The sequence below is a fragment of the Trichoderma reesei genome (genome assembly GCF_000167675.1).
Source record: "Trichoderma reesei QM6a unplaced genomic scaffold TRIREscaffold_16, whole genome shotgun sequence".
Classification (NCBI taxonomy): Eukaryota; Fungi; Ascomycota; class Sordariomycetes; order Hypocreales; family Hypocreaceae; genus Trichoderma; species Trichoderma reesei.
Window position 1 is genome coordinate 590,555 of NW_006711163.1, and position 15,056 is coordinate 605,610.

General features: G+C 54.7%; 5 protein-coding genes across 5 annotated transcripts; 2 read left to right on the forward strand and 3 right to left on the reverse strand.

Annotated features, from left to right (window-relative positions):
• Positions 1-3,305: 3,305 nt before the first annotated feature.
• Positions 3,306-4,032, forward strand: TRIREDRAFT_31069 (uncharacterized protein; the record flags this gene model as incomplete). Its single annotated transcript, XM_006967113.1, has 2 exons — positions 3,306-3,543; positions 3,605-4,032. Coding segments are annotated over 2 exons (666 nt in total), but the record flags the coding sequence as incomplete, so codon positions are not given.
• Positions 4,033-4,813: 781 nt separating this feature from the next.
• On the reverse strand, positions 4,814-6,093 carry TRIREDRAFT_80019 (uncharacterized protein). The gene is made up of 2 exons (XM_006967274.1): positions 5,124-6,093; positions 4,814-5,060 (listed from the first exon to the last, which is right to left on the reverse strand). Exons 1-2 carry the CDS (start codon positions 6,026-6,028, stop codon positions 4,928-4,930), a joined length of 1,038 nt encoding a protein of 345 aa, XP_006967336.1. The 5' UTR covers positions 6,029-6,093; the 3' UTR covers positions 4,814-4,927.
• A 1,268-nt stretch (positions 6,094-7,361) lies between these two features.
• On the reverse strand, positions 7,362-11,073 carry TRIREDRAFT_22863 (Hypothetical protein; the record flags this gene model as incomplete). The annotated part of the gene is made up of 5 exons (XM_006967105.1): positions 7,362-8,381; positions 8,439-9,076; positions 9,142-9,174; positions 9,234-9,321; positions 9,460-11,073. 5 exons carry the CDS (start codon positions 11,071-11,073, stop codon positions 7,362-7,364), a joined length of 3,393 nt encoding a protein of 1,130 aa, XP_006967167.1.
• A 1,742-nt stretch (positions 11,074-12,815) lies between these two features.
• Positions 12,816-13,628, forward strand: TRIREDRAFT_80022 (uncharacterized protein; the record flags this gene model as incomplete). The annotated part of the gene is made up of 1 exon (XM_006967187.1): positions 12,816-13,628. The coding sequence occupies one exon, from the start codon at positions 12,816-12,818 to the stop codon at positions 13,626-13,628; it is 813 nt and encodes a 270-aa protein (XP_006967249.1).
• Positions 13,629-13,766: 138 nt separating this feature from the next.
• On the reverse strand, positions 13,767-14,696 carry rps17 (uncharacterized protein; the record flags this gene model as incomplete). The annotated part of the gene is made up of 3 exons (XM_006967275.1): positions 13,767-14,160; positions 14,235-14,426; positions 14,550-14,696. The coding sequence occupies 3 exons, from the start codon at positions 14,694-14,696 to the stop codon at positions 14,065-14,067; spliced, it is 435 nt and encodes a 144-aa protein (XP_006967337.1). The 3' UTR covers positions 13,767-14,064.
• Positions 14,697-15,056: the final 360 nt, after the last annotated feature.

Here is a 15,056-nt window from a genome sequence, read left to right on the forward strand (position 1 = left end):
TACCTGTGCGAGGGTTGCGCGTCCTTTGGGGGATCTGCCAATGTCAATTAACCTTTACAGTAAACTTTGTGAGAAACGAGATGACGACAGCTTATTCCATAACACCATAACCCTATTCGATTCGATTCCCCTTGCTTTGTCTCTATCTGGCTTGGCATCTACCGAGGTAGGTATCCTACCCATAGGTACATACCTACCTGCTCCATCAACCCTGGCAACCTGGCATCTGCCGAGAATTGCCACAGCCGAAAGTTCATCCAGCGTGGTTCAGGAATCAACTTGGCATGTACCCTCAGATTTCAAGATGTCAAGAATAATAAAAGACGTACCCAGGTGCCTAATTTGCAAGAGAAGCGGCTGAGAACCCAGCGCCGCCAGATACAGCGTCTCTTCACTTTGTACGAAATACTGACACATGGATACCCTTCACATGAAATCACGGCTTGGTCTCACTGACCCTTGATAACCGTTACAACCCACTTCTACAAGAAGCACAACTCAGTGGGCTTTCTGCAACACCAAGGAGTCTAAAGCAGCAGCATCTAGATACGATATCCTAAGTGATATGTTGCACCCAACATGGCATTGCCTTGATCAGCCTTCCGATGGAAAGCGAGAGCAAGAACACAACTTCCAGGTATTCACAAGCAGCCCGATCTAAGACCCAGGCAATCACTTCAACTGGAGTGAATTAACCTATCAAGGCAGTCATGGAACATCACGTGCAGGCCAGCCTGCATGTGCTCTGGTGTGGTGTCAGCTGGCAGAAGCTGAAGGCCAGACGGCTGTCCAAACATCAATCAGTCAGGAGTCGTCGAATGGGCGAGAGACAAAAATTTGCAAAAAAGAACAGAACAAAAACCCTGTGGGAGCAAGCTCTGAACAGTAGCCGACTAGAGCGGCCGAGGCCCTGACCTGACAAACAGGCATAGGTACCCTTCGAAAAGTCTCATCAGTAATATCTCGACGAATACCTCGCTTCAACCACATCTACCAAGATTACGGCATTCATCACAGAAAGCCACAATGACACCATTTCAACTCAGTCTCCTGGTTGTGGTGGTGTTTTTCTTCTACCGCAATCTTCCCACCAGGATCGACACGAATGATGAAGGATCCCCCATCCTATACTACTCCCAGCGGCTAGACTCTCCCTCAGATTACATGTACTGTGACCCCGAGTACCAGCTACAAGATGAGGATATAGAAGGCTACAGATGCTGCTTCAGAGGGGACTTCACAGATAGTTCCTCTGCTGCCGTAGAAAGGACATGTGGCCCTGGAGAGAGACCCCGGGACAGTGGTTGTATTTGCCCCCCAGGCATGGTCAAGGATAGGGAGCTTGACATCTGCAGGCTTTTCTTTTCTTCACTCATTCGCAAAAGACGCGACGCAGGCTTCTATGTTGGTGAGTACACTGAGCCTGCAACAGAATGTCATCCATATATGTGAGCCATTGACTGAGACAAAGCCTCTGGGATATAGGGAGGTGCTACATTCTCCAGAGTAGCAGATCCTGTTTGCTCGACCATGCTGAAGAGGACCGCTACGCCGACACAAAAGAGAGTCAGACCTACGCCCTGGGCAAGTTCATCCTGTGCTCGAGCGAAGCCTGCGACAGTACGTCTGCCATTGTTACCATCAATCAACAGCGCACCGACACTAGTATATTCCGGATCCAAGACTGCAACAAGAGCAATCTTGGCAGCAAGCAGAACGCCGGTCAGTGGCTCAAGTGCGCAACCACCGACGACCACTGCCGTACTACGACATGGCACGAGGCCACATGGTTTTCAATCACTGAATCCATTGACGGAAGCCACTGTCTCACGCATATAGACCATGAGTCGGGTGCCCACGTCTGCTTGCCCCTGAAGATTGTCCAGGTGCACTGTGATTCAGAAGCCTTGCAGAAATATCACCTCTGGAGGAACGCTCGTCGCGGTGGCTACGATGATGCTCATCACCAGGTGGCTGACGATGCTTCCACGATTGGCGGTATGTTACGGCTTGTGCTTCTATTTCTGGTTTTCTCTTTCGTTACTTCTTTGTTCTGCATCGCGATCTGTGCAGCAGGAATCATGTATGCACTATTCAGTATCATATCTGGGATTAATGCCTGCTTCGAGGAATTATGGCAGCCGGGGGGTTGGTAAGCTCGCGTGTTGAAGACGCGGTGGCCTGCTTACATGTATTTTGGCGACCTCGCTGTCCCGGATACTTGAGAACACCACTACATGTATCCGGCTTGAGATTGACAGAATGTAGTAAAGGTAGACCGCGACCAACTAGTATACTTGATGGAGAACCCTCTCCGGTAGGTATATTGCTTGCGGGTGAAGCTGTGTAGAGAAGACGCAGATGAGCATGAAACCGCAATGAATGCCACTGAATCGCATTTCCAGCCATTGAACTCATCCACATGACTGAGCAGATACGGTGTATTAAGCGTGCAATTGCAATGCTTTCACATGTAATAGAGGTGCAAGCCCATCTTACTAAGACTCCCAACTTACGTGCCCCCCCCCCCCTGTGAACTCTCCCTTGTAGCATCGACATCATTCACATACATGCCACCACACGACGTTTGAAGTGACTTTCGGAAGGCAGGCAGCGTCTCTTCACTCTCTACTGACAGATCTGATCCACGTAACCACCAAGTGATCGATACATGTACACTCTCTTTCGATACGGTTCTGTTTACAGACTTTCTTTAATCTATTCCATATTCATATAGTTTTCAATGCAGGCTTGTCGCATCTGACCAACGACATCATATGCTTCATGTTCCTACTGCGTCCACCATGGCATCATCTCGCTCAGCAACTCTAGGGGAGGGGAAGACGTATAATCACGACTTCCATGGAGTTAATCATATCCTAAGCAACATGATTCAAAAGCACGCAAACACTTCCACCAAAGTGAATTGTCGTATATGGCCATGAATCGTCACGTGCAGAGCCGACTGCTCTGGCAGCTTGCAGAAACTCAAGCGAGAGCAGCCGTTTGCAGATAAACCAGAATAACCAATCATGCATGTCCCATGCAAGGTAGGCAGCACACACACACAAAAGAAAGAACATATTTTGGGAACGTAGCCAACAAGAACAACCAAACCTTCACCCACGGCCATTGCTTCATCACTTGCCAGTTCATCATCCCGTACGCGTAGAGGGCATATCGACAAGATGAAGCCATTTCGTCTCAGCTTCCTCATTATAGGAGTCTTCTTTCTTCACCTTGCTTTGGCTTCCTTCATCCTCACCCAGAATGAAAAAGGAGCCCAAATAGCATGCTGCGCTCAAGGCAATGACTCTGCCTCCTCGCATTGCTGTGACGCGAAACAGCATCTGCCAGGATCGGACAAGGCTGGCTACAGATGTTGCCCACTAGACCAGTTCGCCAGGGGGGTTGTGTGCAGCAGCCTGGGAAAGATTTTGGCCGACGGCGAGTGCGTTTGCCCCTTCGACATGATCGAGGATGCCAATGGCCTCTGTCAAGACAATACCCCTGAACCATCCTGCAAATCGGGCCTCTATGAGGGTAAGTTCCAGAGGAAGTCTCGTCTTTACCATTAGCCAGTACTAATGACATGGGATTTAAGGAAAGTGTTACCTCTTCAAAGTCAGCGATGGTCTCTTTGGGCCTGGTATGGGAGGTCAATACGACGTCGTAGATGAGAGCCGAAAGTTTGGAAAGTTCAGGTTCTGCAAGACCGAAGCTTGCTCCGGCAGATCAAGCATCAATCCCCGCGATGAATTCCGCATCTACGACGTTCACGGGGACGGCCTGACTGCCCAGAGTTCCGGACTGTGGATGACATGGGCACCTCAAAGCCCCATGGAAACCACGGCAACATGGCGCAAGGCCTCGAGGTTGGCCATCACTCGGTGGGCTGACGGAAAATACTGCCTCTCGCAGGTATTCGACGCCTTTGCCAACCAGCAATGCTTCCCCATGTGGGTCGTCGAAGTGCCTTGCGACATCCGCGCCCCTGAAAACAACTGTCTATGGAGCGAATCTTGCTCTTGTGATGGCTGCAGTAGTGCGCGCTCCACGATAGATGACGAGGATGTCACGACCGATACTCCTGTTGAGTCGCCCGATGCAGGAGAGATGCCGCACGGCTCGGAAGAATTCAACGCATATCCGTATCAGTTCCAGGCACGGTTTGCCGAATTGCAGTTGGGTTGGAAGTGGCGATTCTTGTTGTGGCTGTTTGGCTATGATTTGGACAATCCCCAATCGTCTTGAACGGGGTTGGCGATGACGAGCCGTCAGTCTCGAATATCCAATATGTTTTGGACTTCTTGACGAGCCGTGGCCCCGGCTATGAGTTGGCAGTGCAATCCTGCCTTATGAGGCAAAGACTAGAGGCAATTTGAGACTAGCAAGAGCAGATGGTCACTTCTTTGACCGTTTGAGTATCATAGCAGCTACCGTCGAGCAATAGGCGCAGTGAGCACGGTATATGTTAATCGACCTGTACCTTCAATAGGTATCGGAAACAAACATACGGGCTGGGGCGTTGCATGGAAAGCTCCTACTTGCTAGTCGAGAATCACAGTGATTCAAATCACTACAAGATACAATTGTAGACACAGAGGTGCAATCTCTGCAAATGCAACATGTCAATGTAGGTGCAAGCCCATCTTATTAAGACTCGCCCTCCTTACGTCCAGCTCGATTCCGCCTTGTCAGAGCGACACCATCACATACATGCCACCACACGACTGCGCCAGTGACTGAGAGCATCAACCTGTCCAAGAATTATGTGTGCGTATTTGATTGACACAGAACCATTACCTCGCGCCTCGTGTATCAAAGCAGTCAGAGAACAACATCAATCTTCGCAAAGTGCACCCTCGTTCAAGCACAACGTCCCTCGTAGACGCAAGCCGTATAAGTCAACCCCAACATATCATGTTCACGCCCAGTCGGCAATGACACGAGACGGCAGGCCAGGCTCAATCTTGTCCAGCTTCACCAGCAGCTCATCCCAAACCTGCTTCTGAACGGCCTGCCCAGCCTCATTGGTAACCCACTCCGGAATATGATCCCTAAAGAACAAAAACATCAGCATCACATTAAAGACAAACACTGCAAAGAAAAAGAAGACTCACTCTCGAATCTCGCAAGAAGTCAAATACTTCCCATGACTCTCCTCCCCAACCTTGACAGCATGCACCAGCGTCCGACTCCCCATCTCCGGCGTCCGTCCCAGCATGACCTTTGCCAGCCACGCCTTCGCCCTCGTCCACAGACTCAGCTCCTTATTCAGTCCCGTCTTGCAATACCCCGGATCAACAACATTCACGATAACCCCCAAGTCAGACACCGGCCGCAGCGAAGCAAGCTGCCGCGCAGCCCAGTGCTCAAGCAACTTGGTCACCGAGTACCGATTCGTAAAGTCGCTCTCCCACTTGGCCCTGTCATTGAGATCATCCAAAATGTCCTTCGAGGGGAACTTCTTGACGCTCTCTCCCGCAAAGAAGGCGCCCATCGATCCAACAACCACAAGGCGAGGCGTGATCCCATGCGTCTTCCCAACAGCCTGCAGATGCGGCAACGCCATGAAAGCAAGCAAGTAGTTCGAAATGAAGTTCACCGTCAGATGCGCCTCGTTGCCCTCCTTGACCTGCCACCCAGCATGCGAAACGCCCGCGTTCAAGACAAGCGCGTCAATCCTCTCCGCTGTCTCAATCCTCTTGCCAAACGCCTTGACAGAGTCGTACGAGGCGAGATCCAGCGGCCAGATGTCGACGACATCTTTGCGTCCGGCATCACCCTCGATGGTCGCCTTGGTGGCCTTGCCGCGCTCTTCGTTGCGCGCGCCAATGATTACTTTGCTGGCCTCGAGGCGCACGAGGTGCTTGGCGAGCTCATAGCCGATGCCGCCGGTGGCACCGGTGACAATGTATGTCTTGCCCTTGACGTCCTCGGTGGTGAGCGCGATGGGGAGGTTCTTGCGCTGGTTGGGGAAGAAGTCGGCGAGGGCCTTGGTGGGCTGTGTTGAGTCTGCGGGCATCTTGAAGGATTCTGTGGATGGAGAACTTGGGGAGAAGAGGCTCAGGCGGGGAGGAAGCAAGATCAAATCTTATCCTTGAATTGAGGCTCAAAGAAGGAGAGGAGGACGAGAAAGAGAAAAGAGAAGAGAGAGAGGATGAAAGAGCAGAGAAAGTCAATCTCCGTCTTGTCTCTCTCCTCAGGTCACACGTCAAGCCCTTCAAACAACACAAAAGCCATCCCTCATCCAGCCCGTCCCTCATGAGACATTCCCAGGCTTAGTCGATGCCGCATCTGCCCTTGCCATGACGACTGAGTAAAAGCAACCTGCCAGACATTCAAGGGAGCACGCAAGGCGCTCTGCCCTGCATAAATGTAATCTGGAGGTATCTGCCATGTTACAACAACAAGTCTCGTAAGCCGACCAGCTTGGATCTGTGGTGCTACGGTGATTTACTTCATAACGAAAACAATCATCAAGAACTCACCCAATTGCAAAATCAATCATCATCCGACTCATTAAAACAGGCGGGCTCAACAAAGGTGAAATCGAATCACAACCTGCCACACCGCACCCATCATCACCGACCCAACCCGTACAACTTGAAGACACGCAATCCAAGACACTCAACCCCAAAGAACTTCTGATAGCCGGCGCCTCAAAAGTCCCTACAATAGCCGCCCATCGCATCAACCCTCGAGAACAAGAGTCCGTTGCTAAAAAAGCCGAGACATTGTTTTATAAGGGTCCGCCAGGCACACCGGTTCTTACGTGGGATATTACTACTACGCAAGTCATCCAGATACATGTACGCTTATTTCATCCTCAACCCCTGTCCTCCCTGTAATGCAACACACCCTCTTTTTACACAATCACTTAGGTAGGCACTCATGTCTGTCGAATCAAACGCAGCCATATAAGGTATGCAAGGGGTAGAACCAGCCATCTCACGCATAAAAGGGATCTTCACTCAAACCATTATGTATCTCCATGCTCACCGTAGCCGATAATACTCACACAAGCAAAACACAACATCACGCGCATGAGGGGAGCCTGGCAAATCAAACATCTAAGTGGAAGATTATATGACAGATGCATAAACGTACAAAAGCAGGCACAACACATGTTTGGCGGAGAAGGGGAAAAGAGAAAAAGCCAAACATGCATCGCGCTCTTTCAATGGAACACACACACACACGCAGTCCGGCGAGAAATAAAAACGCCGAGTCTGTCGTGCTATGTTATGAGATTATAATCTGCATCCCCGGATACCCTCCCTCGCATCTCTATCTTTTACACTCCCTTCTCAAGACAAAAGGCCTCGACCGGCAGGCGATTCGTAGCTCCGGTACCACTAGGAGAGCTTCTTCTGCCAGCCGACCCAGCTGCGAGAGACCACGCGCCAGATCTTGACCTCGCCGCTCCGCAGGTCGTCCAGCTTGTAGCTCTCTTGTTTCACCTTCTTGCCGTCTCTGCCTTGCTCCCAAGCCCTCACCTTCTTCTTGGTGCCGTCCCACTCGGCCACGATGCCGACATGGTCTGGCTTGCCAACCTCGCTGGTGTATTTGGCGTGCATTGGCCCGTGCTTTCCTTGAAACTTGGCATTACGAATGGTGATGATGTCGCCGGGGCGAATGACGTCGTGCTGCTGGGTAGAAGCATTGGCCATGTTGGCGTAGACGAGGGCACCGTACGATCTAGTGCTAATAGGCAGCAGGGCATCCTCTAGCGGTCGAATCATTTCTAGAACAAAGCTCGCCGCGGTACCGTCTCCGACGACTTGATCCTTCTTAGCACTAGCTGCGGCGATGATGCGTCGTCCAAAGGTGTCGTAGGCCTCCTCCATCTGGTCCTGTCGCATAGCCTTGGGAGGACCCTCGTGCCGCTGCTCTAGCTCAACATTTGACGGGTCGTAGGGGTCGTAGCGGGCCGTGATAATGGTCTGCGAATAGTCTTGGAAGAGGATGAATGTCTCTCGGCTAATAATCGTCTTCTCGCCTTGATTCGTTGTCGTTGACTCGTCGCACTCAAAGTAGATGTCCTTTCTGCCCTGGAGGACGGGGGGGACTTGGTTTGACTGCTTCCACCAACCGCTTTGCACCGCCAAATCAATGTCTCCGGCGATGAAGCCAGAGTCCATTGACGGGCGGTGGTGATCGATCGATCTCCTGGGAGCGCTCAGACTGGGTCTGGGCATGTCGGCAGAGGTTCGCGGGCGCGCTCCTACCGGAGGCGGGACCCTCCGATCAGGCGGCGAAACGGCTCTAGACTCTTCAAAGGAGAGAGCAGTCGGCTCATCTACAATCGGAGATTCAGCGGCATCCTGTGGCTTAGGCGCAGTCGCATTGGAGATGAAGAGAGCATCGTGGCTTTCCTCTGACGTGGGGGAGGCCAGCTTAGGCGGAGGGGCCGGAGGCGGCAGGATCGGAACGGAGCGCGACAGATCGTTGGATCGCCTCGGGAGAGGCGGAGACTGTGGCACAGGCGGAGGAGGCGCTCTCGGCGTCGAAGCAGCCGGAACTGGAGGGGGCGCGTCTGGCGGCACATCGGTGAAGGGCGACTGAAGGCTGCTCTCTTCCAGGCTGGACTCCTGATCATTCGCCGCCAAGGCATCCTTGTAAGGCACTGACGAGGCAATGTCCGTATCGTAGTCACCCTCATACTCTGTTGCCTCTCCAATTTGCTCTCCTGCCTGAGGAGGCCTAGTTGGCGAGGCCACTCCAAACTCCGCCGTAGATCGTCGGCTTGGTGCACTAGGTGGCGGAGGCGGCGGCGGGCGAGACATAACTGCAGCAAGCGTAGACGCGGCGCCCGGCACAGGCGGCGGGGGTCTGCTGGCACGCTTGCTGTTTGGAGATGTGGGCGAGAACGCACCAGGCCGGGGTGGCGATTGCGGAGGAAGCGACGCCTCGAACGATTGAGCGGGTGGTTGGATCGGAGATCTCAACACAGATGCCACCGACTCATCGCCCTCGCGGGCGCCATTGGACAGTTCATCGTCAGATTCTGATCCCTCCGTAGCCGTGCTGATAGCAGCGGCGGCTGGCGGAGGCGGTGGAGGCGATCGAGCTGGACAGCAATATGAGATTAGCATAAGAACATCTGTGGATAGGTAGAGTGTATGGTTCACATACCTCCAGCGGGGACCGGAGGGGGCGGCGGTCGAGCTTTGTAGAGGTAAGCATCGTGTACACAATCATGGTGAAGGGGCCATATCTATACGTACTCGCTGAGGGGACGGGAGGAGCAGAGTAGTCTTCTTGGGGCACAGGCGGTGGTGCTCTGTGTTCTGCGGTGGTAACAGTGTTAGCATGCTAATAGAGATGATTTGAAATGCTTCGTGTCCATATAAGCTTACCTTCTTCAGGATGCGAGGAGGCAGCCGCAACAGGGGTCGCATCTCCCTCTTCGGATTTCTGTGCTTGTTCAGCCTCTGGTTCTTCAGGCTTGACTGTCTCTTCGGCGGGCTTAACTGGAAGACCCATGCCCGGAAGTGCCATCATGGTGGGAACAGGAGGAGCGCGCGGTGGTGGAGTGACATCCTCTTCCCGCGTGACGGCAGACTTTGTGGGCGGCTTGGGTGCCTTCTTCTTCGGCAGGCCGCCTCCCATCGGCGGCGCTGGTGCACCAAACATGCCGTGGAAACCCATACCGCCGCTCATCTTGGCCATGCGTGCCCGAAGCTCCTCTCTGCGCCGAACTTCGGGGTCAATTTCTTCCTCCTCTTCCTCTTCCTCCTCCTCCTGCTCTTCCTCCACTGTTTCCTCCGTAGCTGGCTGTTCTGGATCAGCGGCAGGGGCAGCAGGGGCCGCAGAAGAAAGTCGTCGCGGAACGTTATCATCAGCATCCGCTTCGGCAGCTGCACCATTAGCAGCCTCCTCTGCAGTAGACTCCGTGGCACCAGATTCGGGTTGGGCTCGGGGTGGTAGGGGAGCCGCCTCAGAAGGAGCGGCTTCCAGTGAGACCCTCGGAGCAGCTTCATCAGTGTCTTTCCGTTCGGGCGCTTCGGGTCCTTCCGCAGCTTCGGGAGCAGCAGAAGCTTGCGAGTCTACGCGCTTCTTAGGTGGCGGCGGCTTCTTCGGCTTCTCCTTCTTGGACAGTGCATCAGCATGGCGTTGTGCCTGCTCCATCTGCTGCTTCTGGAGGAGAGCAATGCGCTCCTTGAGGCTAGTGGGCTTGGGCTGGTCTTCTTCGTCCTCTTTCTGGGCCTCGGGCGCAATCAAGCCGGCCTTTTCAGCTTGTCCCTGGGTCTCGGCCACCTGCTCCTTGATCTCGGGGTCTTCTTCTCGTCGGTAGACTCTGGCGGCGGGGGCCTCGCGAGGAGGAGGGACGAATGCATTTCGGCTCGGGGGCGGTGCCACGAATGGCTTCTTGATAAAGCCCGAGGAGCCAGCGCCGCTGAGGCCGCTGGGCTTGAAGGGCGCAATGGGAGGCGCGGCTGACTTGTTGAACGCTGCAATGCGGTCTTTAAAGGAGCTGGGCTTCTCGGACACCGGCGGAGGGGCGACCTTGGGTTTCGATGCGCCGGCAGCTGGAGCAGCGTCAGCGGGCTTGGGCGAGGTTGGCAGATTCACCGGAGCTGGCGCAGGAGCTGCTGCTGGCGGGGGTGCGGCAGCAGAGGCGGCAGCAGGCGCGGGCACGGGCACGGGCGGAGCGGGAACGGGAGCGGGAGCAGGAGGCTCTGCCGGCTGGGTATGCTTGACGGGCTCGGCGCCTCGCTTCGGCGAGAGCTCTGAGGCCACGTCAACGGGCGGCGGTGTCGATCGCGCGGCCGCATCCTCGGCGGGAGCCTCCGGAGGGGGTGCAGCGGGAGCAGCGGCGGCGTCCGTCTCCTGCTTCTGCTTCCTCACGGGTCGCGGGGGCGCCACGGGCTCGAACTTCTCGACAAAGTTGCGGGGGAAAATGCCCTCCCTCTTGACGCCGGCGTCGTCGACGTACTCGCCGCCGTACCAGTCGGCGTCATCCTCGTCCGTGACGGCAATGACCTGGCCGGCGGGGAAGTTGAGGTCGTCCTCGTGCGGCGACGAGTACTCGTACAGCGCCTTGACGCGGAACAGGGCGGCCATTGCGGGTGTTGTCGTGGTTGCGGGCGGCGGCAGTTGCTGGACTCCAGCCCAGAGAGCTTTCCAGGCGGGTTGGAGGCTTTGAAGAGGAGGAGGAGGCTGTCGTCGCCTGTGGGGGCGCTAGAGAAGCCGTTCCCTTGGTCAGCCGGTGAGTGGCTGTGGTTCAAACGTGGGGAGGCAGTGGGTGAGGGGGATGGCCGTCGCGTAATTGCTGGCCAAGCGGCGGTTTCAGCCCGGACGCAGACGAGCAGCGAGTCTGGAGCTGGCGAGCCTCGGTGTGTAGCAGCAGTAGGAAGAAGCAAACGGGGGTTGAGGGTGGGAAAAGGATGGAACACGGCGCAAGAGAGGCCGTGAAACGCGGTGGATTCTCTGGCTTGCGAGTTGCTTTTGCTGAGTGGTGAGCGTGCGAGAGAGAGTGTGTGTGTGAGTGCTGAGAGCCGGTCGAGCGTCGACGTCAGCGCACCATGACAATGACAGGCGGCGGCCACAGGGCAATGACGAGGACGATGCCTCAAGTAGCAGTACCTGGAGGACCGTCCGGATGAGCTAACGGGTACGTGGACGGTGGCGGAGGCGCCAGACAGTGCTTGCAGCAAAAAAGGGTCAATCGGTCGTCGCCTCAGGTACCGGTACCGAGGATGTGCCGCATTCGTCACTTGGGCGGTTGGAAGCTGGCAGGCGGCTGTCCATTCAGCGAGGAGACGCCTGAGCAGACGGACAGATAGGGAAATACTAGTAGACAGACAGACAGACAGACAGGAGGAGACAGGCGTTGTTCTCTCGAACGTTCAAATATGTACATAACAACATACACGATGGAGCTTCGAGGAGCCTCCAGGCTGCAGTGGAGCGATGTTACAGGCAATCCGGCGCATCTGAACCATGCCTTGCACAACACGAAACGTGCTAGGCCAGGGATGCGAGATCACACTTCTATTTCCATCGCCATGGTCGTCAATGCAAGGGGAAGCCCATCGTTTCTGTTTCTGAGGCCCCAAGACTCAACACCACCTTGGCAACTCTGCAGCATTGGATCTGACAAACAAACCTGGCGAGTCGAGACACAAAACAGGTACCTAGAGCCTAAACCAACTTCTCGGACCTCCGGACTTGAAGCGCCAGCGACACACAACTTGACACAGCCTCTCCTCTGCCTCCTCGTGCCCGCGGCTGTGGCACATGAACATGCACCACACAAGAAAGATCCAAAGCCTTCCATGGTTCCATCGCTCCCCGTCTTGCACTTCACATTCGGACAAAGGCGACGCATGCTCCTTACCAGGCTCCCTTGCGCGGACCCAACCGCCTTACACAGACAGGCAACAAGACGAGCCTTGCAAGCGCTTCAAAGCCTAGGTACCTTATCCAAAATCATGTTGTTCCCACGTTGCGCCACCGGGTCCATGTTTTCACCCGGCCGAGGCGCCACAGGCAGAAACCCCTCCAGCTCTCCTGTAATCTGTAAGCAATCTTCTGACAGGCTGAAGCGCGCTCCATAGAAGCAAGGCACGCAAGCCCGGCAGCAGCTTTGGCCTCCATCCTAGAATAGTGGGGCCGCAGCTCGACTGCCGCCAAGGCTGTGATAGGTCGTAGTAGGAAAATGTTCCAGAGGTGTGCTTTTTCTGCACCACCATCACACGCTTCTAGACTCTTCAACGAACAACGGCATCTCCAGTACCTATTGACTGCAGACAATCTGAGACACCCAAAAGACTTCACAAACGGCTGCGAGGCATACTAGTATCATGGCGGACCGATCCGGCAGGCTCAAGGGCATCCTCAAAGACTCCATTATACCACCGGGCGACTCCAAGCAGACGGCACGCGAAATCGCCATCCACCACGCAACCCTCCTCCAACAGCGCAAAGACCTCGAAGCCCAGATCCTCGACAGCGTCATCCTCCTATCAGAATACCCGCTCGTCAGAGAAGCCCCCTACAGCTCTGCGAACCCCGCTCCGTCCGACGTCTCAGACTTCAAGGCCAACGTGCGACTGTTCCAGCCCTCCGACTACGATGACCTCATCGAAGAGCGCAACGTGAATGAACTCTGCGGCTACACGCTCTGCTCAAAACCAAGACGCCAGACGGGCGGCGGCGGGGAGTGGAAGCTTACGAGCAGCGGCGAGATTGTCAAGCGCAAGGAGCTTGAGAAGTGGTGCTCTCAGACATGTGCGCGCAGAGCCCTCTTTGTCAAGGTCCAGCTGAACGAGACGGCCGCTTGGGAGCGGGCTGGTATCCCCGACATCCAGATTGATCTCTTGGACGAGGACAAGTCTACGGAGACGGAGGCTGATCGGACTGCGCGCAAGCTTGGTGAGCTGAAGCTGGATGACCAGCGGCAGGCTGCGCGAGACTCGGCTGCTTTGGCGATGGAACGCGGTTTTAATGGAATCACCTCTTCCTTGGACAAGGTCAAGATTACGCTGAAGGAGAAGGACGTCGCGGCGCCTTCTGAGATGGCTTCCCAGGTCGGAAATGCCAATACAGAGGATCATCTACTGGTTGACGGCCATAAAGCAAAGATACCGGAGGAGGATATGAAGGATTCAGAATGATGTTTCTGGGAATCGACACGGCAGCATAATTTGGCGTTGGGTGCTCATTTCATCAAGGCTTTAGCATATATTGAGGGCGGCAAAGGTACGTGGTGTAGGCGCAACAATGTCCATAGGCACCTTGGCTGGGTTTGAGATCCTCGTCAACCCATTTCAACCGATTTGTTGGGTAAATCGGGTGAGAGCGGAGCGCAAATCCAGCTCAATGCAAGCCCCTGCATTCAGTCACATGCACACAAAAGCGTGATGAGAAGGGACGGTTCTTGGCAATCAAGCGTCATCTCGAAATTAATCAGAGAATCGGCGACACCTTGTGGGTAGAAGATCTTTCTTTTTGTGCGAGATCTATGCACTCACTACCATCCTGAGACGCCAACCTGCAAAATGTTGCAAAACCAGAGACCCAATATCCCACAAAAAAAAGTGAAAAAGCTTTTTAGTCGCGGCGAGGGCGGTCGCCGAATCGTCGCTGGCCACGCTCGGGAGCCTGAGCCTGGGAGACGGGGATGACGTTGGTGGGGATGGAGTCGAACTATACACGAAAGGGTCAGTTATACAATTCCTCTGCCTGGTTGTTTTGAGTATCGAGGTCGGGTGAGAACATACGCCGAGGTGCTTGAGCAGGTCCTTGGTCTCGTTGTCGACGTCCAGCTGGCCAGCCTCGGAGAAGTCGAGAGCGGAGACCTCGGGGACGAACTGGTCCTTGCGCTCACGCTCCTCTTCCTGAAGCTTGAAGGAGATACCACGGACGGGTCCTCGCTGAATGCGCTTCATCAAGTGGGTGGTGTAACCGGCAATCTGTATATCCAATCTCGCCGTTAGCCACACAGTCTTTCCCCCTTGCTTTCTTCTTGCTTCTTTCTTCGGGTCCCCAAATGTCGAGGATTCGGCCCTTCAAGTGCTGATGTGGTAATGTCTGACCTTGTTGCGCAGGCGCTTGGAAGCAATGATGGCAATCTCATCGCAGATGCGCTTGTTGGTCTCGAAGTCGAGGGTCAGGCGGGGGTAGTACCGCTCAATGATGACCTTGGCGGACTTCTTGACGGTCTTGGTACGAACGCGACCCATTTTGACGGTGTTGGCGAGGTGGTGGTGAGGACTGGTGGTAGTGAGTGAAGCGTTGCGGAATTCCTATCCCAGGAAAACTTGGTGGTTGAGCAGCCGTGGTGGGGTTGGCAGCCGAATTGATTAGGGCTCAGATTGTCTGCACGTGTCGGGTCACGTGGAGGAATGTGTGAGTGCAGACGCGATTGCGAGTAGCATTGCACTAGATATTCGCAGTTAGCGCCATTACCTGCCCGAGCTATTCCCTTTCAGATGATCTTGGAAGATGTACTGTACATCAGTTGGACTGACAACCTCATCCAAGCATGTAAGACTCGTTTCCTCTGTTGACTGCTTTACACGGTTGAGACACGGGTAGATTTG